Genomic DNA, 26,464 nt, shown 5'->3' on the forward strand with positions numbered 1-26,464 from the left:
CATCAGATATTCTGTTTGCCTATTATTTCATATGCGGACAAATTGAATGAGTCTACCTGGGATGAGCCAAACCATTCAGTAATACACAATTGACAATAAAAAGGATGTAGTTAGTGGTGTGAATCAGGCCAAAAAGTTTAAGAAACAAAATCTGCCATTTATATCCAATGTGGTTAATGGACCATAGAACTCTGAAAAACGTGGCTTGATTGGTAAAAATAAGCAGCAAAGTCAGATTAAAATTGGTGTTGGGTTGTAGACAGGCCGTTTGTCTCGTCTGCACCACATAAAGGATATCTGATGTCTAAATAAAATAAATAAAAAAGACACCATCAAACCATAAAGTGTCTTTGGAAGAGGAGTTGAACTGCAGTTGCAAAGACATTTTGGTTGCTTTTTCAATTGGCTATTTAATTTCCCCTTGTCTGTGTTGTGGCATCAAACAGGTTCTGTTGGATAAGATATTCTCCTTTCACTAGCAATTTCTCTTCTGAGCCAGCGGAAACACGCTGTGCAGAGCTCTCTCTCGAGGTGAGAAGCAGGATGATACTGTGCTCTAACAGACTTGTGAAGGGTTTAATATGTTTCAAACACCTTCAAGGGTTCCTTCTCACAGAGGGAAAAAAGAGGGAAAAGGAAGGGTGGAGGAGTAGGGTGAGAGGGGCAGGTGAACAGAAGAAAGAGGTTAGGAGGGCAAAACAGACTGAAAATGCTTTCCGTCGGGCAAGAGGACTCTTGAGGCTGGAGGTCTTAGCGACGTCTGTCTTTATCAATAATGCATTACACATACGTGCCACCTCATGCCCTTATACATTTTTCAGCAACCTCAGACATGGAGGATCCTCACCTTGGGTTTCTACTCATTTTCAGTAGCAGCAGGGGAACGGGCTCGTGTGAGCAGGCTGAACTCAGAGAAACCTCTACCTGCACTGTGGTGGCACCTGTCATACGCACAAATCAGCCTGCTGGCTGTTTTCTAGACTTAATCTGATTGATGCCAAAGGCAAAACATCTAACATTCTGTGACAGCCAGGAGCTGACTTCCACAAGCAAAAGCTGCAAGATTCATTCTCTATGTGAATATTTTTACCCTCTTTCTCCTTCTGCAGGTGCTTTCCTGCCAGCTATTTAGGTAGCAAATGCACTAATTTATGAACAGTGGGCTACGTTATTACAACAATACATCTTACCACTCCAATACAAAGAAAAAAAAAATCTTTCTAATGTTTTCACTTATGACACAGACCAAGAACAAACTGAGGTCCAACATGACAGTCACCTCTGTGATGTACTTTGGATCTCCACTACAAAACTTGGCAGCAATTATTCAGTCTACATCCCAGCATCACTGTTCCCATTAGAAATGATACTTACTGCTGAGTCCAATTTAATAGTGATACAATCATCTTGCTACTAATCAACTGTACAACACAAAATGCTTAAAACTCATTACGATCTCACTAGAAGGCTCATGGCCCAGGACTATTTGTATTTTTCCCCATGTTGCCACTGACATGAAAGGTTTGAGGGTCAGCTGTGGGATATGAATTAGAACTACTGTATATGAATGTTAGTGAGGCCATTACTGAACCACAAGTTTAAAACATTTTTTTCATCACACACTAAATCAAACACAACTTTTATTTTAGATAAAATACCTTGCTCTTAGTTTTGGCTGCTTGACTTTAATATGTGAACAAAATATTTAACCATATAGGTTTCAGTACTTTGCCAGTTCCTTCTGGTCTTCCTCGCCAAAAACTTCCATTCAATCTAAAGCCCCCAGCATTAAGTAAGCACCATAATAGAGATATGGATGGATAAATTCTCTCTAGCCTTACAAAAAATATATAATTATAGGTTCATGCTCCAAAATTGAACTGGTTTATTAGAAGTGTATTATTCACATTCACTGCCTGAATTATCACTGCTTATCATCATCCCTGAATAGCAAAACACATTTTGTTCTATCTACATTGGAGATATGGATCTCCGGTATAAATATGAGGTTTGTGTTTGTGTTTGTGTGTGTGTGTGTGTGTGTGTGTGTGTGTGTGGTATTCAATTGGCCTGAAAATCTTTATCAGTAAATTTAGATTCGGGATGAAAAAAAAAATACAGTGTATAGAACTCAACCAGTCATACATGCATTTGGTCTTTTTAAATGTCAGAATGTCAGTGTAGCAGGTCTGTAGCTCTGTAGTTAGTAAGTTAAGTTTTTTTTATTGAGTAAAGCAGAAAAAGACATGCAGTCACACAAGCATAAGCAGATAATTAGTAACTGAAACAGGACATTAGACAGATTGTCACCTAAACTAGCATGAAGATGATTACTGCAGGGAAATGCATTATGTCTCCCTGCCAAGACATATAAGCCTCCAGCAAGATGACCAATACCAAAGGCTAATCAAAGTTTCTTAGCATATTATTTAACCTGAGGTTGTCTTGGAGCTATGGAGATTTATCTAAATGTCATGTGGTTGAGCCTGCCTTGAAATGTAAAATGGACTGTATATAGGGTAAATGTGAATAGACCTTTTGTCAGCAAAGATACTAGGTTTTTAAAGCTGATTGCTCAAGCTAAATTACCAAAGTTTTCAGAGGGCTACACATTCTGGTTATGATTCTGACACCTGGTAAAAGGCACCGGGCAGTAAAAAACATTAAACAAAACCCATCTATGGCCCAAATTGCCATCAAAAGAATATGATGTGACTTCACCGCAGGCCTTTAAGCGAAAGCAACCTCTACCAAATGTCAGACAAGCCTAAACCAATCAGACGGGCTCGTTTGAACCCTGTGTTGGATGCGGAAGGGATCAGGGGGCGCTGATGAAGGGCAACATGAACTGTGTTGTGGGCACATCAGCAAATGAAGGAGCCGACCTGTCAGGGAGGTTACTGGGGGGGGAGGTGGAGGACAAGGGGTGGGCAGGATGCAGGTGGGAGATAGAGGTCTGAAAGGTGAAAATTATTACCATATTGGAAAAGCAGAGTCAGCAGACTATTGGGGCACAGGTATACAAGGACCTTAGTGAGCAAGATGTTAGATTAGTCCACAGTGTGTACTCTATCGGTAAGCATGTGTAGCTGGTACACTTCAGTGGCTCTACGAGTCTCTGGTGTGTGTTTTGACACAGACAGTCGGAATGTGTGTATCTGATAACACTGTTTGTGGCTTGTTATTTAGGAAAAGAAAGCGTTGTCCTTACTTAAGGGAGAGGGAGTAGTCGTTCTTGCAGGTCTCGCTGTTTCTCACCAGGTAGCTGGCCTCCTTACACAGCCGGAGCAGAGACTCTGCATCTGTTCGGCTGATTGCTCCATGGTACCAGCTACAGTGAACAATAGGGAAATAGTGATGAGAGAGAAGAGGAACAAAGGAAGGGTTAAAATGAGCTGAAAACTGAACAAAGGAAACGAAACAGCTAATGTCAAATATGCTCATGAGGGGCCAAAGTGGTGTATTTGAAATAAAATGCACTCATAACAAAGCAACACTAAGATCTGACTCACAACTGGCTTTCCAGGGGCATGGTGGGGTCAATTCGCTCCCCGAGAGAGGAGCTGCAGTGGTCTACTGAAGTCATTTTGGTGTTGACCAGACAGCCACTGGAGTGTCGCTGCAGCGGACGGGTTTTCCCCTCCTTGGTAGGTGACATTCGAGACTTCTCCACGCCATCAAACTGGACTGTAATAAAGGAAAATGCAATAGCTGAAACAATTTATTCTAGAAGACCACAATGGGTATTTCTTTTTAAAACAGTGAGACCCTTCACAGCTATGATAATGATACAAAATAGTCCTGTCTGTTTACTTCAGTTAGACTTCAAGTTAAGGTCACTTGGAAAAACTAGAGTGCTAAAATGTATCTACTAAACTAGAACAGAGCAATGAGGTGTGTGTGGGAACAGAAGTCTACACACACACACACACTCACACGTCACTTTGTGTAACTCATCCAACTGAAGGACATGTAGATACAGTGGAGGAGGCATAGATCAAGCCTTCCACACTATGCACAAATCCCAGTAACACAAAGTACACACACATGGCTACATCATCCAAACAACTCAAACAACCACAAATCTCTAAATACACCCACATTTATAACAGTATGTGTGAACATGTATATTAGTTAACCACACACAAACATATGTGCAGAGTCATGCAAATAAGCCCACTTGGGAAAAGTTATGTACAAAAATATGCACCGCCGTGCACAAAAACCTCTCACAGGTACTAAAAGTTAAACATTAAACTGGCTTTTCAAAAACTCTCACGGTCAACATGGACATGATTAGCTGTCTTGGCAACTTCACAGGGAAGTGTTTGATGGTATGTGGGGGCTGGAGGTGACTTGTGCTCATGACACGACTGGTGGAGGTCACTGAGCAGCTTCACAGCCAATCAGGACACAGGGAAATATTTACCTTTATCCACAAAAGCTAACATGAGAACAGAAGCAAACTAATTTCCACAAGGCCAAATGAAAGTGAATTATCACTTCTGTCAGAGAGTTATGGAGGCCAAAATAATGAAACATTGGATGGTGGAGGTTGGAGTCACCCTGTGGTTATCTCAGTGTGTGTGTACATGTTGGTTTTAGCCATTTTCCCTCTGTCATCCATCGCTAAAGTTCATGTTATAGCACCCTTGGCTCTGGAAAGACCCATGTAGAGCCACTGTATGCCTCTTAAGCAATAACAGCAACAAGTATATGACCAGCTTTAGCTGAAGATGGCTGCTTAGAGGGCTTAGGCTCAACACATCAAAGCTGAGACTTTCAAGGAAGGAGTTAATGCAGTATGAAGTTCACAGCCAGTGCCTCTGATCGTTGCGTCTTTCTTTGCAGCTCACGGTAATGGCCATTATTGCGTCTAGTGTTTAATTACCTGGGCTGAACATGGCAAGTACTTTACAGACAGACAGGCACTGTGATCTTGACAACATGTCGATGGAGGTGGGTCTGTCTAGACTCTGTATTCCAGTCAGAGGATTTTATTTCCACTTACAGTTTGTGAGCTCGCCAAGTGTTCCTGTTCCAGACTGGGCAGGAGGGCTGACAGTATCAATCAGTCAATTGATACTGTCAAAACGAGACAACATCATGTCAACAAATTTCATTAAGCTTGTGGCCACCTCAAAGTGGGGCTAAACAGGAAAATATAGGAGCTTCTGTACATACTGTAAATGTAACAATAAATTTGTAGACACACTGTAAACCTAAGCAAACCTTTTGACATGTTGTTGACATGTTTCCTCTACTGTCAACAAACTCTAAATGAAATGAATTCCTAGTGCTAACAGCCATCGGGAGATTCTTAAAATTAAAAGTGGTCTAGAGGTATTATGAATGGACCAAAGAGATTTCTACTGAGACAGTAAACGTGTAATAGTGCTGCATCCCGAGATCTTGTGATGACAACAATTAAATTTAAAAAATAAATACTTTTACTGAGAACTCTAACATTTCCAAGAGAAATATTGTACTTTTTATTCCACAAAACATAACAGCTATGTTACCAGTTAGTAACAGTTACTTTACAGATACAGATTTCACATAAACACATATGATGAGTTTACAAAATGCAATACATTGTTAGATTAACCCAGTGGTTCAAAGTTTGTTTGGCTTATGGCCGCTTACTAAAAAAACAGTGTCTGGTTACAAATTTGTGAAGCAGAACTTTCCTACCCCATTACTCATCTCACACCCCCACAGATTTATCTTTTGACCCTCTGACAGGGGTGCCGCCCCTAGGTTTGGAACCGCAGGATTAAACAACCTAATTGTACGTTAAATACTGCAGTTAAAACTAGCTCCATGTCACATGCTACAACAGTAAAATGTCAGTGTTAATCAGCATAAATAATGTCATATATGGCAATATATAACCCAAAGGGCCATTTTTTGTGTTGAAATCAAATATTTTTAAATTTTAAATTGTTGTTGTATTTTACCTTAAGTAACGGCTCTGAGTACTTCGTCCACCACTGACTGTGATGGAATATGAGCCAACAGGTTAGGGTATTGAGACAGAGCGCTGCTGTTTTAGCTCTGACCACCAGGGGTTCCCCCTCATCTCCACTCAGCTGCAGATTGAACTTGATGGCCTTGAGCTCACTGATACATTTCCCTAAACATAAACTCATGGAAATGATTATTCCAAATGACTCCGCCTACCGTTGTTATCTTGGCCTCTGCACCTTTGTTTGTTATGGGGCTATGGCCGAGTCTTAAAATGACAGCCAAATTGTAATGCTGCATGACGGCTGGGTAAACTGTGGCTCTAACCTCAGACCTGTGGAAGACTATGAGCTGTAGCTGAACTTCCACATGGTAAGATGCTTGAACCGTCGGCAGACAAATGATGTTCCTGTGTTGCATGCAAGTCCACATGACAGACACCCTTAGTTCTCTACTTTTTCAGTCCATTTGAAACACATGCTGACTGGGAATACAGTGCGAGAAGGATGAACATACAGTATACGTGTAAGGGTGAGAAATAGCGTTTCCATGGAAACTGACCAAGGGAATGAGGGAGATGCATGTTTGCCCGGCTCATCCCTGTCAACGCTGACAGATCACAAGATGAAGATGCGGCCAATTGCTCTCTCCCTCTCTCTCCCTCCTTTGCTTTCAATTTCTCTCTTCCTATGTGCATATGTCCTCTTATTCTCCCCCTCACCTTTTCTTTTGATCTTTCTATCTGAAACACTTGCGTCTCTCTATGTCTCTGGGTCTTTTCCTGTGTGTGTTTGTTTGTCAAGGACAGAAAACGATGGTGGGAAATGGACTGAGGAGGAATGTCTTCTCGTCTAATAGGAAAAAAGGAGAGAAAGAGCAGTAACAGCTTTGATCTGTTATAGCCACTGTTTCTGATGGTCCCATCTATCCTATCCTATCTTTCAGTCACTGATTATGTCTGATCCTGCATCAAAATTGTTAAACTTTATCTCTGTACATTATGTGTCAATATGCCATTTGGATAAAATTTGTACTTTGAACATAACATGTTTTTTTTCAGTCCACCAGTGATTTACCCATTTGAGGCTGCAAAACCTATCCGGTAGTGTTTCAGCCCACTCAGCCATCCGCCTGACCTGAGCTTTTCACATTTTCTCCACTCTCCTAGCGCACCCACTTATTCCTACTTCCTACTTCCTCAAATTCAACACAATCAGTGCTTTATTTGACCTTGATTAAACCAGTTTTTCACACCACCTCCAAGCAAGGGTTGAGTGGCTATTCTCAGAGGAGCTCACCCCATCAACCTTCCCCGTCAGAGCTGAGTCTGTTCTATGGGCAGACTGCATTGTTCTACAAAAAGAGTATTACCGTAAAGAAAGAGCCTCCAAACTAAACGAAAGCTATGAACCTATGTCTGCTTTGATTGCTAGCCATCTCACTAACATTACAGCTTTAAATTGTTTTGAAATTATGTTTCAAGGCTGAATATCACTGGGAGAGAGCTAAGCCCATTCCCCTTTCATTCTCTTGTGCACACAGATGAGAGGGTGAACACACGCACATACGCACGTACGTACAGACACAGAGAGAGATACACACACACACACACACACACACACACACACACACACACACACACACACACACACACATACAAATGTGCAGGGGCATCTGTGTGTGTTATCAGTATTGTTGCTTGTAAAGCACAGCAAATGGAATCTGTGTATCAGATTGAACTGTCAGTCAGATGGTGAGTGATGACTGAATGGCCTGCCCCCCTCAAACACATAGCTTCCTTTAGAGAGCTCTATAAAACCTAGAGGAGGAAGAGTGGGTGAGAGAGGGTACTGATTGGCACAGACACAGATAAACAGAGGTCAAAATGACATTTCCATGATTACACTGCAATGTAATTCAGAACAGCACAGCACAATACACTAGACAAAAGAATGCCATGAGATCATGGAGAGAGAGAGACTCAATAGTGGCATCACATGCTACAAAACTAAACTGTCAAGGACCACAATATTCAAAACCAATAAAGTAAGAGAAACACCAAAGTTGTAGTTACAATAATGTGCATGAGGCTTCTAAACAACCTGACTACACTCATCTCTTCTGCACACATTCCTGAGCAAATTTCTCTTATTAAGTTGGCTAATTAATTCTCATTTACTAATGGTTTTACTATCAAAAGGATGACTAGTCTGAGGGGTGAAATGTACCATTGGCCGCCGTATTGTGAAGTGAAAATTAAGTCTTCCAGCAGGACGTATGAAATGATTAACAGGTCTGCATCTCATTATATTGCACTGCACACTGAAAATAGTGTTTAGCGTGGTATGACACCCCAGTAACTGGCAGCTTTCAAAATCACTCACTTTTATGTTGTTATCAATTATGTGCATCAGGAACTAAATTAATAATTTGTTGGACAGCTTTTGATATGTTTTTAGCGCATTGCTGCTAAATCTAGAAGTTAATCTCTGAGGATTCTGCCATCTAGGAATGGGCTTTCTTCTTTTCCATTTCAAGTCAAAGGAATGACCCTTCAAAGATAGTTTAAATCTGGAAATCTTTAAATTACTTTGTTGTTTTTTTAAGATTAGAGGAAGGAGGTACAATAAATGCTTTAGTGAGTATAATTAATGCATGTCAAAAAACAAAAGCGAAAAGCTCTTCATTACACTCAGAGAAAAGTGCCCTCAATTTATATGTAAATTTTGATCAATGTAAGTGGACAGTTCTTATATAGCTCTTTTTTAGTCTTAACGACTACTCAAAGCGCTTTTTACATAGTACAGGAACCATTCACACTGTCGCCAAGGCTGCCGTACAAGGTGCCACCTGCTCATCAGATAGACACTCACACACATTTACACTTTGACATGGAACTGAAGGGCCAGGGATTGAACCCCCTGAGCCCCAGCCGCCCCTATAGTATAATGAGGGTTGGACGGTTAAGGCAGATTTCCGTGACCTGTAATGGATATTGTTTATTCTTGATCTATATTAGAGCAAGCCACAATAGCCTTTACGTACATATACAGACTCTTAGCTATTTACCCTGGGTGAGCCAATCTGGATATGTAAACAGTCCTGTGTATAATGGATGACTAGTGTCTATCGTGTTACTGTGGTTCCGCCTGTACACTGAGGTCAAGAGAGTGTATGGTAACTGTATTCACAGGGGTCCCGGAGGCCATCCCTCCCCCCCGGGCTGCCACAGTGGCCTTTGACCCCAACGATGTAGAGTGGGGCCATACTGGCTCAGACAGAGAGAGGATCACTTTACAGCTGGACGCCAATCTTAAATCCACTGACTTCACAGAGGGAACCAGAACCTTTCCCATGGATTTATGGATATAAATCAACTCCTTGCCCTGTCCTCGCCTATAGCACGCAGCGGTGTCCTCTTACATGGTCTCACTCTAAGTCTTCCCACTCTGCCAGGGGAAATCCCATTCCTGGCATTAATTCTGCTACTTGTCATTCTTCCCCTCTGGTAATTGCAGTAGTCAAGAGTTTGAGTATGTAGAAGGGCTTCAAAAATCACCTAATGTCCATTGTGTTTTGATAAAATGGTAAATATGGCTAAACCTGAGTTGAACACACTCAAGTCAAGAAGTGAAACTGCCTCAAATTAGTTTGACTTGTCAATTCATGTAGAACTGTGGAGAACAGCGGGCCAGAGGGACATCTGGGACAGTTATGAGTATGTTGACAAGAGGAAATGGGGTCACAGCAAATGGCAATTACGCATGCAGAAAAAAGGTTAAGTACAATTAAAACTAATGAGCCTTCAGCCCTAAAACCTGCACAAGAATTAGTGATTTTCCGCCACATGTAATCCAGATGGAAAAGTGCAGTCATTACTGAGCTACTACCTAAACTCATATTATACAGGGTTTCTAAGTGTGAGCTCTCTCAGTAAGTCATCTCTGACAGGTTAAATAAAAGGGGACACTTTCACATAATCATAGACTGTGCTTCTGAACTGCTGCTGTTTTGTAAGGATGATCCAAAGCAATCCAGTTAAAATAGGAAACCATTATAAACCAATTATTAGTAAGTTTTTTTTTTTTTTAATTTCCCCTTAAAATGTCAGGGCCCCAACAACAATGTCAATGTAAAGGTACAGATATGTGACATATCAATCTGAAATGCTATTTATTTAGTGAATGCATACATATACTCTAACACACACACACACACACACACACACACACACACACACACACACACACACACACATATATATATACACAGTATACACACATATGTACACAGTATACATATATATATATATACACACAGTATACACACATATGTACACAGTATACATATATACATATACATACATATATATATATATATATATATACATATTTATACATACATATATATATATAGTACAGGCCAAATGTTTGGACACACCTTCTCATTAAATGCATTCTCTTTATTTTCATGACTATTTACATTGTAGATTATCACTGAAGGCATCAAAACTATGAATAGACACATGTGGAATTATGTACTTAACAAAAAAGTGTGAAATAACTGAAAACTTATATGTCTTATATTATAGTTTCTTCAAAGTAACGACCCTTTGCTTTTTTGATAGTGCTGCAAAACCTTGGTGTTCTCTCAATGAGCTTCCTGAGGTAGTCATCTGAAATGGTTTTCACTGGTGGGCCTTGTCAGGGTTAATTAGTGGACTTTCTTGTCTTATTAATGGAGTTGGTACCGTCAGTTGTGTTGTGCAGAAGTCAGGTTGATACACGGCTGACAGCCCTATTGGACAACTGTTAGAATTAATTTAAGAGAATTTAAGAGTTATTTCACACTTTGTTGTTAAGTACATAATTCCATATGTGTTCATTCATAGTTTTGATGCCTTCAGTCAGAATCTACAATGTAAATAGTCATGAAAATAAAGGAAAAGCATTGAATGAGAAGGTGTAACCAAACATTTGGCCTGTACTGTGTGTGTTTGTGTGTATATATATATATATATATATATATATATATATATATATATATATATATATATAGGAGTGGATGGATGGAAAGGATGATGGATTAATGGACTGACAAATAGAAAGGGGTGGGGAGGGGATGACTGATGGGAACACCAACACCCACCATGGTGGTGCTGGTCACAGCTCGTCTGTCCTGGCGAGGGCTGAGCTGTCTGGGAGGGAGACTCCAGCTCCTCCACCAGGGGAGTGCTTGTGTTGAGCTGCCCGACAGGGGGGGGCCAAGGTAGGTCCTTGATCACTTTAATCTCTACTGCAAGTGTCACCCAAGTCACCAGAGGAGACATGGAGGGAAGGAGAGGACAGCAACAAGAAGCATAAATGGACAAGGACAAAGTAAGTGAGGAAAGGAAAGTAATGACAGGAAACAGGAAGGAAAACAGAGAAAATGAAGAAGGGGTAAGTGAAAAATAGATAAGAGAAGAAGCCAGGAATCAGCAGTAGCAGGACTGAAAAAGAAGCAAAGTTAGTTCACCAGTAAGTAGGGTTGGGTTCTGATAGCGGATGCCATTTTGAATTTGGTTCCAGGTTGGTTAAAACACCTGGATTTCTAACTATGGGCTAATGGTCAAAGGTTACTTACAAATGTTAAATCTCAACTTCAATAAGGGATTTGGGAGGACCCAATGACTAAATTGCATAACAGATTCAAATTCTATAAAAGGCTATTAAACCCCAACCCGACCTGAATAGTTGGGCCCTCTGGCTTCTCTTCCCTCTTCATTGGCTCTCATGTTTAACAATCCGCACACCCCAGACTGGAAAAAAGAGTGACTAATTTAAGTCTCAGCAGATATAGTAAAAAACATGTCAATGAAAAGTTCTCAATCCTTACTTTTACAAGTATGACAGATGTTATTTAAGAGACAGGCCCAAATAATATAATGCTGCACCTTGAAAGTGTAGACTATAAAATACAAAGCTGCCTTGAGATCAGGTACAGATAGTCGCGGATTCAGTACATCAGCATACACTCTGCTGTTACACATAATGCTGAGTTTTGAGAAAAAAAGACCTTAGGCCTCTATATTAAGACAAACAACAATGTAGACAATATCCTGACAGTGGACACTCCCCAGGCCTTGCCCCTTCAATAATGTATGCCTTATGTTCAGCCAGGGTATTACGAGGGTAAATTGAGCGCCCTTGCAAAAGCATATACGACACTGAGCAAAGGCCACTTGTTAAATTACTGAGGATACTTAATAAATGGGATGGAGAGAGGACTTTTTCATAATCTTTGAAAAAGCTAGCATTAGAAACCAAGGCTATTAAAGAAAGTCCAGCAGTATTCAAAACGCTGAAAGTCAAAAGTGTTATGTCTAATTCTATAACTCTTTTTTACATTAATCTTTTAACAGATCTTCTAGTGAGGCAACTCTATTAAGAACATTTTAATGTCACTGTCCATGGTACTGGAGATGCTACTACAGTATAAGAAAGTAAGTACAAGGAAATAACATTAGTGAGTGTGATTTCAATAATCCAGGTTTGCTACTTGTAGTAGACAATGCCCATAAACATGAATTAAAAAGCTTCAACAGTGGAAGTTCTTATACGTTTTGTAAAGGAGCGGAAAGAACAAATAATTAACTATCCCAGAAATAAATGAAGCAAAAACCAACAGAAACAAAAGTACATACAAATACAAGAACAAAATAGAAAAAGATGTTAAAGCTCACAATACAATTCCAAATGAAGTGTTGAGGTGGGCTTAAGCCCGATTTACAATTTTACTTAAAAGAAGTGAAGGCCAAAAATTCACATTCTTTATCAAATTACATTGCCTGCTGATGATAAAGATTGAAACGATAACATGGGATAACACTGGCAAACCTTCAGTGGTATAGCCTAAACTTCTGTTTATCACAGTGCTCTGATTTCATCAATGTGACAGCTATATTGCACATCAGTCATGTAAGGCCGATGGCAGCCTTGTTTGACTTAGGAGGATGTGGGATTAAACTTTAGGAGAGAAGCAACAGATTGGCAGTAAAGTCAATCAGCCAACAGATATTTAATACAATATCACTTTAGGACACATCAATAAGTTGTCTCCACAACCTGGGTTTTCTCCACAACCTGTAGTTTTGGTCATCATTGCATTGCTTATAATAACATTTGCTCTAGAATAATTAACCACAGTAGAAAAGGTTAATAACTTTTAATTAAAGGCTCAAGATTGCTAGTAAGATAGTATTTAACACTGAGTTGTACCACTTGTAATGACAGCAATTATTTTGTCAGAGAGAGAGGCACATTCTGATTCAGAGTAACACCTTTTTAAAGAGAGTTGACTTAGTGCTATTTCAGCTAAGAGGAAAAGAATGCAGCTGTCTTAAAAATCATTAGCATGTCACTGTGTTGTATTGGCCAGTATACAGCCTTGTTTTCAGTGGGAGGATGAGCATAATCTTATGGACTTGTTTGTATCCCACCCTGCAATGGATTGCAGCAGTGGAGGTGCAGGACATGCTAATGAGAAGCAATATCTGCAGGCTAGATGAAGGGGGAAACTGGAGAATATTCAATCCGACAACCAATTAAATAGCTGGGCCCGGAGTGTCAGGGGGCTATTCTAGAGAAAGGTGCCTGGAAGAAGGTGCTGCTTGCTGTCTACCCTTATGAGAGAGATGGGACAGGTGGGGCTGGAGGGTGGCGAATGGAGACAGAAGGTCAGAAACTCTGTAAGATAATATAACTTCCACTACTTTGGGGTGAAGTAGGGGACTCTCTTCCTATGAGATTAAAAGCCTAATACTCATTTCACATTGCAGATTAGCGTGTAATTGTTTGGGGAGCAGAAGGCAGCCTCCACACTGCAGTCTCACTGTGAGACGATTTGGGCGAGTGTGGCTCAGATTTGCTTGGATGCACAGCTGAATAATAGCATTTAGCACTGTTAAAATTAAGGCAGGCTGATTCAAGAGCCAGGTGTTTTCATATACTCTGGGTGACTGGAATCTCCCTAATTTTTTAACACATTTAAATTATTACTGCGAGTCCCAAGGCCTTGAATAATCACTGACTCTATTTGCCAGGTTACGGCATGGATGAGTGAATCTTTACACCTGAGGACTAACGCCAGGGACCCACAGTCCACAAAATGCTGCTTCGCCTTGCAGCACTTCACGGTGCTTCCACGGCTAGTGTGTTGCTGGCGTAAGATAACAACAGCAGCACATTAGAGCTGATTTACACATCAACCCTAAAGGCTCACCAAATAAACTTGTTTGAATCTATATTAGCTGATGTACATTTTGACTGATTATCAACTCTGTGGATGGTACATGTGTGAACAGGATAAGTGTTAGAGACTGGAGGTAAATATCAGGTAGAAAATGTAAGTTACATTCAATAGTATGTTTAAGTCATGTGGCTTTCCTTTGGTTATTTTTTAAGTTGGTAAGTTTGTTCATTGTAAAGCACTTCAAGCAAAGCCTGTGTAGCAGAACACAAAAGGTTGCTGTCCAAATATTAAATACAATTAGGCTTTTATTATTGTAATCATTGGCAGCAGTGTTTGTTTATAATTTTTTTGAATGAAAAGACACAGACATGACAGAGTCAAATGTATGAGGACTATTTCTGAGGGAATACGTAAATATATTTAAGGATTAAATTGTTGTCATCTCATCTGACTGCATTTGGATCAATATGTCACCTCTCATTTACATAATCCTTAATCCATATACATACACACCTACTGTTGACATAGGAACAGAAGCTTTTATCGATTTAAAATCGACAAAGGACACGTCACTCAAGTTAACTGCATATAGTGGCCATGTTGGGACTGTGAATTGGGACATCTATAAACAGTGGGTGTCGTCCATTGCATGTCCTGTTTGCTTTGAAAATGCGGGATGTTGGCAGGATGTCATGTGGACTGACCACCGACAGGTTGAGCACCAGTCTGTAAGCTTAAGTGCTGTAAACGCTGCAGCTGATTAATTATTTGTTTCACAACCTGTATGTTGACTACAGTTCATCAAAATAACCAGAGCATACTTCAACAATGGCCGAGGGTATCTGTGTTTACCTTCCCTTTGTTCTTCCAGGAGCAGACCCTATTTTTAACAGCAGGTATTTGTTTACCCGGGTTTTTTATTAGCCCATGGCACTTCATCACTGTAAACAGTGCAGCACTATAAATCACCAGCTATGCTTGTTTCCACCAATGCCATTTAATTTAGTTCTGCTTAATTTGGTTGGCTAATTGCATGCATATTCAAAACAAGCTGGAAGATTGCAATGTTTATGCTTCACATTATGAGCACAAGAGCTTGGAAAACAAAACCAGCCTCTTCTGAAGACGCGTTTGTTCCATCGGCACCCAAATCATTACAGATAACAACTGTGTAATGCTCCGGGGGAACTAAAATGCCACCTCGTAATTCTCTGCATACTGTATCCGTCACATTATATGGTCTGGCTCTCTTTCAAAGCACAGATCAGTTTTGAAAGACTGCGTGTTTGCATTAAAAATGAAAGTGGCAAGGCCTTTTCCCTACTCTTTTATCAGGAGAGAGAGGGAAGAGATGCGTTAGTGACGGTCGGCCAGCAGGGGCTTCCAGGGAAGCTTGCTGGAGAAGTGCTGGGTTTACAGTGCTGTTGTGTGTGGCCAATGTGTGTGAGTAAAGATAAGACCTGTGACAGCGCTCAGTGAAAAGAGAGAAGGACACATGTGAGGCTCATGGAAGAGGGCTGTCAGTAAGGTTATCAGCAGGGTGTTGCTGCAGGCCAGGGCGACGAGACAGAGCTGAGGAGTGACGGACAGCGTGGGGGAAACCGGATCAGCCTAGCAGAGAGAAACAGAGCCATGGCACCCACAAAACAGCTGGATTTAACCCAGGTGCAAATAACCAGCACAGGACTGTAACTGAATCAATTATTTATTTTAGGACATTAGACTTAAGCCTCGGGTTTCTGGGTTGTTAAGCCCATGAAGATTCATTAAAAAACCATAAAGCTCCCCAAGACCTGAGGGAGCAAGCGACAGCGCTTTCTCTTATCTCCTGTGTTAAATGCATGGTACCCTGCTGGCCGGGAGCCAAGTGAATGGAGTTAGTAGCAGGTAACAGAGGGCAAGGAGATTAAGTGACAATAGCTCTTGATCCCACTCCTGCTGTGACAAAGCTCAGATTTCCGAGGACGGCGTGTCCATGTCTGGGTGTGTGAGTGAGTGCGCCATATGCAGAGTCAAAGCATACGGACTTACACTAATGTACATGCGAGCACACTTTCTCTTGCCCTCACATGCAGGCTTCTTTATATGGTCAAATTCTAATGTGTCTCCTCACTCTTCACCTCAAGCTTCATCCATCACCTACTCAGCAGCCAAGCAGGAGGTAGGAAAGAGGCTGTGGCGAGTGAGGGTTCAGTATAGAGAGTGTGGGTGAGGGGGGAGAGGGCCGGGGGGACAGCAAGGATGAGTGATTAACCAAACCGCAAGTACACAGCTGCCAAACGCTCTAACAAGGCAGGGAATTTACATTCCATTGCATACCTGTCAGGAGATAGCCAAATGGTGAATAATAACACCAGACCAAATGTTGTGAAGAGGCGAGCGAGCATGCAGGCAGCGATAGGGACAGCCAAGGAAAAAGGGCTGTAGCAGGGAGCATTAACTCTCCCTGCCCTATCATTAATGAAGACAAATAGTCTTTTATGCAGATAGCATTACCATGGTATACCATGGTGGAGGGCATAGGCAGCACTTGGTACTTATTTAATTCCCCCACCCTTTTTGAGTGCAAACACTCCACGGCTTGGCTGTGCATCTTTTTTTATTATCTGTTAATACTTTGTTTGCAGACACTTTCATTTCCCACATAATTGTAGGAATATAAACTGTGAAGGTTTTGATTAGCGCCAAAAAGTGCCCCTGAAATCCAAACGGTGAGCAGTATCATTAGTCATTGATATTGCGCTGCCATGAAGTGCTTTAGCAACTATAGAAACAAAACGGAGGAAATTTGCTCTCTAGAAACCAAACAGCACACGGAGCTATGGTTAGGCTGACATTAAAACAGGCTGTCTGCCCACATAAGTGCTTGAATCAGGCTTGAAATAGTGACCTAAAAACATTGTTATAAACGTAATTTCTGACATCTGGGGACATGCCAGCATCAACACAATGATAGCTCAGAAGGACAGTGTTAATATCCATCATAAATAGATGGCTTATGTCATATGTTAATGTATTTTTTGATCAGCTGAGTATGAAAATTACACCCAGGTTGAAATAATATGAAATGTTTTAAATTCATTTTGTTTCAATTCAGTTCAATTTTACATATTCGTACATTGTGTTGATTTGTTTTGAATTTGCTCCCTTGGTGTGTAGCTTAAAAATTACCCTCATGTCAAGCTTTTTTCAAAATACTTAACTCTATAATGACCAAAAGAAAAGCTCCAACAACAAAAAGTTCAGGAAATGCACCTCTGAGAATGCTGTTACCACCAAACCCACATGGCCCTGGTTTCAGAGCAAAAATAATTAGTTACAGGTTTGACTAAAGAAAGTAAAGTATAAAACCCTTAATCAACCATGGAATCCCATCTAACCTGCATTACACAACTACTTAAGCAAACATGACCAGATGTCCCAAGAACAAACTTACAGTAAAGCCTGTGACCTCATGACTTTAGTCTAAAGTTTCATAGTAACCCTGCCTTGAGTATGGATAAGACAGTTCAGTACTGCCACTGTGAGAAATGTGATCCCAAAGATTTAAAGTTTGTAAGGCATTCAAACAATTCAATCAAAATTCATCAACTTTAGTGAAACAGCTGTTCCGCTTGCTAGATAGCACCCTATGGTCCATATAGATGTTTGATATGGGGAACTCCAGGATAAGACATGGGTAACCTGGCAAAATCTGACAGTAGGCTGGAAGCTGACCCTTAAGATAGTGCCAGGAGGGATGAAACAGAGACGACTGGTGAAGTGGCATTGTCACAGTCCTAAAGCACTGGCTCATGAGTTGACTTAAATACTCAAGCAGTATATAATTTGCCATTGGAGGTAAGCCGGGTGCAAAGATCAGAGCCTTGTGTGCAAGCACAAACGCTCAAGCCTTGAAAGGTGGGAAACTTTCTCTAAGCCCCTTGATGTCTGGTTTCAAGGCCTGTCTACACTGACACCTGCAAGAGAAACAAGCCTGTGTTGACAAGGCTTGTCCCAAAGCTGTCTTTCTCATCATTCTTCCCTTTTCTGTCTTCCAAATAGTGGGGAATTACTTCTGCCTGAATAAAACACAACACAGAATAAAGACATGCAATAAATCAAAGGACTTTTTAGACTGCAGCTTTCATCTTTGAAAGACAACTTAAAGACTTGTCTCTCCAATTCCCAGCCAAGACTTTGACATCCCATGGAAATTAAATTAATCATCTTCAAAAGAGGGATGCTATTTGTAAAAGGGGGAGTTGAAAGAAGAATGTGTTGGTAAATAGTGCCCTACACAAACTCTTCTGAGTGCTGCTTGACAGAAAAATAATGAGGGAGAGGAGGAAAGTGATTAAGAATGCAGCATCCCTTATTTAACTAATCACAGGCAGAGGCAGAACGGTGTGACTCTTATAAAGACCTCAGTCCATAGAATACACAGAAGTAGACAGGAAATGGAAATGAAGCCACATAAAGTAAATAATAAATAGTGATTGATTATATTACTGAGTCTTCAAAACAAGGCAAAGATGAGTTTAGAGTAGTCATACTTTCTTAAGTACGGAGCAACGGTAGAATAGTACAACCTTAAGGTATGCATTAAATACTCTCTCAAGCCTCTCTTTCTTCTTCCTCAAATGAGATTAATACGCTATATACCATGGAATACCACATAAGAGTCTTTACACATACTTAAACATATTACGTACCACATTGAAATCCAGTTCTGCACCATATCTCTCTCTCTCATCACTCTACTACTCCTGCTGCTCTCACTATGGCACACCTGACCTGTAATCTGTCTTTTATTATTTTAGGCTTTAGGTGTTTTCTTCTAACTTTGTGAATGCCATTTCATTGTCAATCATTCTGTCACAGAAAAATAACAGTTGTAGAAATCATTTAAATCTTCAAACCACCTCGAAATAAATGTCCCAAATCATCTCTCACCTAGTCCAGAGTGAGTCCATCATTACCTACTCATCAACAGCAAAACTTCATTGGGGATTAATCTCTCTCGCATCCCCCACTTCAAATCAGTTTTGCTTTATTGAAATGCCATAAATGCAATTCACTGTTCCCAAAGCAAACAGAAGGAACATTAAAAGAAAAATACAATAGAGGACTACATGGGAATACAAAGAAAAGTATGAAAAAGAGAGTAAAATATGTTGAAATTATAATGAAGAAAATGTCCATTATTTTTATATTGCGTGTTGCTCTGTGAAATTACATTTACAATTCTATAAAGCTCAATCGTTCTTCCAGGCGTAAAAAACTAATCACAAACTTTGCAAATTATTTTCCCAACTGTATTCTACAATGAGCCTGCATATTATAATGGCGTCTTTCATTCAGCTAAAGAAGAAAAGGTTTATTTACCTTATGCAGAATACCTAGCGCTGACTTAGGCATGACTCAGGTTTGTGTGCAGAACATCCCCATAGAAGTAAAATTAGTATTTTAGTGCTTTTCAAACTGCAGTGTTAATTATCCCAGCACCCTTAGAGTCAACATAGATTTACTCACCTCAGCCCCATACCCCCATCACCCCATTACTCCTACCTCTGAGCACCAAGAAGTGTCACTGCACTTGTTACACTCATGTGTGCACTGAAAAGTTGATTTTCTTTGGTCCACTTCAAGCACTAGGCAATCACACAAGTAGCATACTGATGATGTCATTCTAATCAAGATGATTTGCATTTTAAGTGGGTGACCTTTTCTCAACATACTGCTAGATTTGATTTGTATGGCTCACATGGCCATTTTTGCAGTGTAAACCAAACTTACGCTTGCTAATAACCAGCAAAACATGCTTATGACACCAATTCTTAAGGACATTTTTAAACTGTGTGCTAAGGATTTAAGAAATGAATCTCAAACAGCAATATTCAGTGCAACCTAAAAAGGTTCAGGCATCAAAGTCTAAGATGAATATACAGACAGAAAAGAGACACTCCCCAGCCCCGTCTCCAATGGTACCTGTGAGGGATTTAGAGGTGCCGTCCTTTCCTCCGTGGGGCCCTGATCCAGTGCCACTTACAGAACCCTCGTAGCTAATGCAGTCATAACAAAGCAGAGCTGTTCAAGGATAAAAAAGAAAAATATAAACAGAAAAGGGGCGATGAAAAGTAGAGTCATGGGTTGCGGATTTCCTTTATTACATCAGTTAAAAGGCTTGGCATAAATTTGGGGTGCACTTTTTTATATTCCAAAGCCGTATTCTTTCCAGGAACAGCCCTGTTTGATGTTATGGCTGTGTTAGCCATGCTGAAGCTCTCAAACCACAGCAACTACCTGCACCTACATGCACCTGCACAACCAATCATGCCTCCCTGAGCAGCATAGGTATCACCTTAGCTTAAACAGGCAGCAGTGGGATCAAAACTGCAAACAGTAGACTGGACACCTGAAAGTCAACTAAGCAGGTGATTTAACAGAGAAGGAAAGAAAGTAGCGTTAGCAGAGAGTTTAAAGCAGAAGCAGCAGAACCATCACAACCTGACAGAAGCCAAAATCAGATTTGTTAGAGCTTGAAAAGCAGACACCTGGCTTAGTAAAGCAGAAGAGAAACAGTTTTAGAGTTTATTGTGTTAAAAGCTTGAAATTTACATAAATTAGACAACCCTTACAGAAATGCAATCATCTCTAAATTGGGTAAGTTTACATAATGGAATTCACAGTCTAAGGTTTTGACATCAGAACTAACGCTATGTAACAAAAAGAGCTGAAGGAATTTGCAAGAAATTTTAAGTGTTAAAATGTTGTTGGACTAGGATGAACAGATCTTGTTTCTCTGCCTATTTCAAGAACAAATGTACCCCTAAAATGACAAGAAACAGCTAACTATGGAGGTTGTTTTTTTTTTCCACAAAAATTTGTTTAATCTATAAAGTAGAATGATACTGATTTGTTTTTGTTTTTTGTAGCTACTTCTCCTTGTGTCACATATAATGTTGGTGGTTATTTGTGTATCATACCTGCAAAGGCTTTGGAAATCCTCTCTTTCTTCCACTCCCAGGGCTGGTCATACTCCTCAGGGGGTCGCTCGTCATCCTGGGGCAGCCGGCTCTCCCTGGGGCAGCGCGAGCGCTCAGGGTCAGAGTCTCCGCCGTTCTCGGCTGGCTCATATGGCGTGTCGTACAGGGGCAGCTGCTTCCCCGGTCCTTCCTTAGGTCCTCGCCCACCAGATCGTATTTCTACAAACAAGGAGAAAGACTGGTCGTTAATGCTGGGTTTCTGTAATAAAACTTTATAGTTGTAAACGGTTCTCCGGGGCCAAAACGCCGTCAGCATATGAGAAATGAGAATTTATGACAGTAGATGCACTTACAAAACACTAAAGCAACATATTTTTGTAAAGCCTGGCACATTTCTTGTATAGCATATGATGAATGTGTGGTGATATTTCAACTGATTTGACTGGGGGACAAAATAGCATTCATATGGTTATATGGCTGAATTCACAGCCAATGACAGTTTCGAGGCTAAAGTGCACTAATAGCGTTGCCTATCAGGTTAGAGAGTTTATTTACTTTGCTCTATCTTAAAATGAGGAAGCAGCTGAAAGCCCAGCAACCCTGTCAGTTGTTATGGCTGGTAATGAACGATGTCTGGGCATGATGGAGTAATCTGACAATGGGCAAAAAGGAGACACAAGGTTAAAAAAAATTGTAATTGCTTAATGACAGTACTGCATATCAGTAAGTTCTGGTGCTGAGGAAACCAACTGTCCACAAACGGCCAAAGGTTGCCTCAACATAAAAGTCCATGGGACTGGGGAGCTCATGTTTGCTTCTTAATAGGAAGCTGGATGTATCACAGTCAAACTATAGTCTAAACGCACACTGATAAAAGTTAGCGAGACATTGCAAGACTTATGATGTCAAAAGAAGGTTACAGATGATAAAGGTGCTGAGTGGACAGGTTGACAGGCTTGACTTAGTTACATGCATGGGTGCTGGTCATCTCTTATCTTCATTTTACAGTATATCTCAAGTGTAAATCCTTAACCAGCGATGGTCAGGACAAAAAAAATCTTCATGTTGATAGGATGTGCGAGTGGTATTTAAGGGGCTTCATACATGTAGTGAATGATGGTGACAGTTTGCTGTTGCTGAACTGATGATAGAATGGAGAAGCAGAAGAGAGTGTTGAAATAAGGGGAAAAGAAGGGGGCCTGGGGGCTGAGCACCTGCAAAAGCACACAGTGTAACCTCCTTGAGTACAGCAAAATCACACAATGGTTATGAAAAGCATTGCCCCGGGCTGCACGTGCCTCCTCTGTCAGAACAGAGGTGAAGAGAAAGCATCAATTTCCTTGCTCACCTCGTTCCGTCTATGTCCCCCCTAAAAAAAACCATAAACACTGCACTCGACATTTGTTGTCTCTTCAACCAATAGCTGTTTCGTTAGTAATATTATAATTTTCTCAATCATAATACACTACCTTATTTTGTTATAGCACTATATCCCCAGATTTCCTATTAACTCAGTGTTAATATCCTGGCTACTGAACTACGATACATTGCGAAAAACATTAAAAGTGAACACTAAGTATCATTAGGCTTGATGAGATTTATTAAAATCAATGTTGTTTTTCTCTGAAACAATAAAAAACCATTAGCAGTCTCCAACGGTTACAATGTTCACTACAACCCAAATTACTAAAGTGTTAGGAAAACCAAACAATATACTGGTGACTTTTCCTTTCTGAGAGCCTTAGCTAAAAACGTTTGCCCAGAGGGTGAAAAAAGGGCCTTACTCCACGCAATCTGTGCAATTGTTGCCAACATGTCATGCTCTGGACTGAAGTGTTGTGTGAGCTGACAGATAAACCAACTGACTAACTACCAACAAGATAGACAATTTGCATATTACTTTTCATACCTGAGATGGAGATAGGAGAGAATATCTACTCAAAAGCTTGAAGTACAATCTCTCGAAAGCAGCTTTTTTGCGGCGTGTGCCACTCAACCAAAGATGGACTGCAAGGAAAAACTCACAGTGCCAGAAAAGAAAACGCTGGACCAAAAAGCTACTAGTCTCTCAATGTGGTGGGGATTTTATCTATCACAGTTGTTCTGGCAAGAACAAATGAGGGCATAATGGCATTACACTGTGCACATTTCACACAATGCAGAAAGGCTCTTCAGTACAGGCACCAGTAAACACTTCCTGGAACATTTCCACATCTCTGGCTTGTCTGTAGTTGGATTTTTGAAGTGTCCACACTTTCTACTTCATACATATGGTATATTCATGCATAAGACAGACATTGCCTCAAAGGATGCCTGGTCGTAATAGGAGATATTTAATCTCATACTGCGGCCAAGCTTATCACAAATATTTCAAAAGGCTGTGAAGATCACATTTTAACATATATCAAACTGGTGACCGAATACGACTTTCTCCATATACATTTGCACGTATGTTGAGAATCATGAATTCCAGTGAATATATTAATGCTTTCGTTTTTAACATCACCTGACCTAAAATAGAATGCATGCAATTATTTTTTAATTCTCCATGCAAGTAGGTAACACAGACCTTACTCCTAATGAAGCATTGTGTCCTTGAAAACTCTCCTCTCTTTACCTCCGCCTCTTCCTCCTCCACCTCCTCTCTCCAATCTCCCTCTACTCATATGAAGTTGTAAGCAGCCTGCACCCTTCCATTTGGGCCACATGAAGCTGTTAGTGGCCAGCACCTCCATAGAGTAATGCAATGTGAAGAGAATGAAATATTATGCCATACTACTGCATAATTGCCTCTTAGCCCAAGGGAGCTCTTGCGGAAAAATGAGCAATGCGTTGAGCCTAATAGAGCTACATGCTGGTGGTGGTGGGAGCAGAGGAGTGGAGTGGGGTGAGGCTGCCAGGTCCTGTATCTCAGCGTAATCCTGCATTAGGCAAACTCACACTCTTTGATCTAGCAGTTAAAAGACTTGGTATTACGAGATCCCGGCATGATTAGGTCCTACCTCCCCTGCAGAAGAACACATAGCTCTGGAAGAGAGTGAAATAAGCAAAGGGAGTCTGCCAGAGGAGGTAAAATGAGAGTGTGATGAGAGGAGGGTATTAATGGTGGGGTGGTGAGTAAATCTTGTGGGAAGAACCCTTTCATTGGAGGCACATTGCCTTCGATAAACTGCTGAAGTAAATTGAGACTCTGCTCGCTCCCAGGAATGAGGCCTTATGTGTGCAGTTGACCTTCTTCCCACTGTCTTTTTTAATTTCTTTCCTTCCAAACTCCCATCCTTTCTTCCTTGTTTCCTACCACCATTTTCTCTTTTCTTTCTCTCTGTCAGCTCCTGTTAAGGCATGCTTGGTAAGCTGGGTGGGGACACATCTGTCAAGGCAAATTACAGTGATTGGCATGACAGTGGGGTTGCATGTTGCAACACAGCTGCACTCTATCTTCTGTCCTGACCTCTACCCTCTGTTAAGGGTCAGAGGTCAGCCACCACACCCTCCCTTGATAATGTACGTCCCCCTCCCCGGATGTCACAGTTCCTGTCCAGATGCTGCACTTCCTCTCTAATGCTTTTTGCCCCTTGCCTACTTGGCCTTTACAACCCCTACATTCACCCCCTCCAAAAAAGCTTGCAGTATTTTATAAGGTGAAGAACTGGAGCTATTTCAAGACCATTTCTGCAGCTTGAAAGAATGCGCTCCAAATCTTTAGTGCTTACAAGTATTTTAAGAAACAATTATACATCTAGAAAGTGTGCCACACTCCACAGGATTTCAACAGTCATGTAGCAGCAGCAGCAGCACCAGCAGCAGCAGCAGCGCTGACCACAACCATCTGCTTAGTGCCACTAAAAAAAGATTTGAAACAAGTGACAGATCCAGTCTTTGTTACTGTCCTTTTCTTTGGTTTGTGAACTAGAGAAAATAATCCTATGAAAGAGAGAGGAATATGTTCCTTGCAATAGATCCAGGGGGGCTCCTGTTCCACTTACAAAAAGAGCCCTCTGGGCATATTATCATGGCAGTGCATGGACAGGCAGAGAGCACTGGATTAAATCAAAAAACATTAACAGCAACCAACTTGGCAGTCGCATCCTGCTGCACATAAAGGACTGACCAAGCCATCTAGCCAGAATTGTCCAGACCACTCCTGTCTTACTCATCCTCCCTTTCTATTATTCCAAACCAGTTAAGTTGATTGCATTTGCAAAAAAAGTAGCAAACAAATGCATGAACGTGCTTTTATTGCAAAGCTTAAGCTTGAAATATGTAAACGAAAAGAAAAAAAAAACATTTATCTGCCTACCTGGTTGACTGCCCCCCACCCACTCCTACTGAGCTAGAGAGAAGTGCTGCTGCAAAGCTCTTGCAGAGGCACAGTGAATATCTGGATTTGATTGAGGGGATCTCTTGTGCACTAGTGAAGGATTAAATGCAATTGACTTTACACCCCAGGAAAACTACGGACAGAAAATACCCGGGCTTCAAGGATTTGCTCTTCCTGACAGTAGCTGCACAGGTTCAGAAGACCTGAACCTGTGCAGCTATTGTCCCGTCAGAGAGCCTGGTTATTGAAAAGATGGATATCTACGAAGTGCCTCCAGTAGAAGAGTATGACAAAATCCCCGAGGGGGAAATGGGTAACTGAGTATATATTGTAACAAAATCCTGTGCACTGTTCAACGTTTTAACAGACAAATGACGTAGCAGACGCTTTCTGATTCAAACACTTTGATCACTAAACTTAGGCCTTTGTGCTGACCTGCTTATTAATGCTAATGCTAAGATGTATTTTTAGTCATTTTGGCCCAGCCAGGCTTGTTACATGACACATGTTTAAAAAGGCTTAAGGGAATGACTAACAATGCTGCTGCCGCAGGGCTCCTATGTAGCAGTGAGACTTTACAGTAACTTTGATTTCATTCTGTTTGATTGCCCAGGTCTGTGAAGATCGAACAGGGTCGATCTCACGGCGGCAGTCAGAGATTTAAGCTATATCAGGGGCCACCCACAGGTATTGTGTGTCAGTCAGAGAGCTGGCTGACAAGTCGAGGTGTTTGCTCCTTGACCCGTGGCAGCCTGCTGTTGAGTGTCATTCTGCTTATTGAGTGGAGCTGAGAAGAGGCTCTCGCCGCAGACTGATCCCCAAAGGCCTCTGGGAGAATAGTTACGATAAGCAAAGACAAAACAACCCTGTCTTCTTTGTGCTCACATCTCACGCTAATTTTGATTTCTATGTCATGTCTCATAGTGATTCAAGGAACAAAAGCAGCAAAGACAAAAGGAATAAATTAGCATGTGAG

At 41.0% G+C, this 26,464-nt stretch overlaps 1 protein-coding gene across 5 annotated transcripts in view; it reads right to left on the reverse strand.

Moving 5' to 3' along the window:
- Nucleotides 1–26,464, reverse strand: part of shf (Src homology 2 domain containing F) — a 100,170-nt gene that overhangs the window by 6,063 nt on the left and 67,643 nt on the right. Inside the window, exons 3-7 of one of the 5 annotated variants that reach the window (XM_032525550.1) lie at nucleotides 21,168–21,386; nucleotides 20,170–20,268; nucleotides 11,116–11,262; nucleotides 3,513–3,687; nucleotides 3,212–3,331 (exon numbers count right to left, since the gene is read on the reverse strand). In XM_032525550.1, the coding sequence (XP_032381441.1) occupies nucleotides 3,212–3,331; nucleotides 3,513–3,687; nucleotides 11,116–11,262; nucleotides 20,170–20,268; nucleotides 21,168–21,386 (760 nt within the window). The remainder of the gene's footprint in view (nucleotides 1–3,211; nucleotides 3,332–3,512; nucleotides 3,688–11,115; nucleotides 11,263–20,169; nucleotides 20,269–21,167; nucleotides 21,387–26,464) is intronic. The other 4 variants (XM_032527136.1, XM_032526312.1, XM_032527907.1 and 1 more) reach the window with 4 other exon arrangements.

The sequence above is a fragment of the Etheostoma spectabile genome, chromosome 1 (genome assembly GCF_008692095.1).
Source record: "Etheostoma spectabile isolate EspeVRDwgs_2016 chromosome 1, UIUC_Espe_1.0, whole genome shotgun sequence".
In the NCBI taxonomy this organism is placed as follows: Eukaryota; Metazoa; Chordata; class Actinopteri; order Perciformes; family Percidae; genus Etheostoma; species Etheostoma spectabile.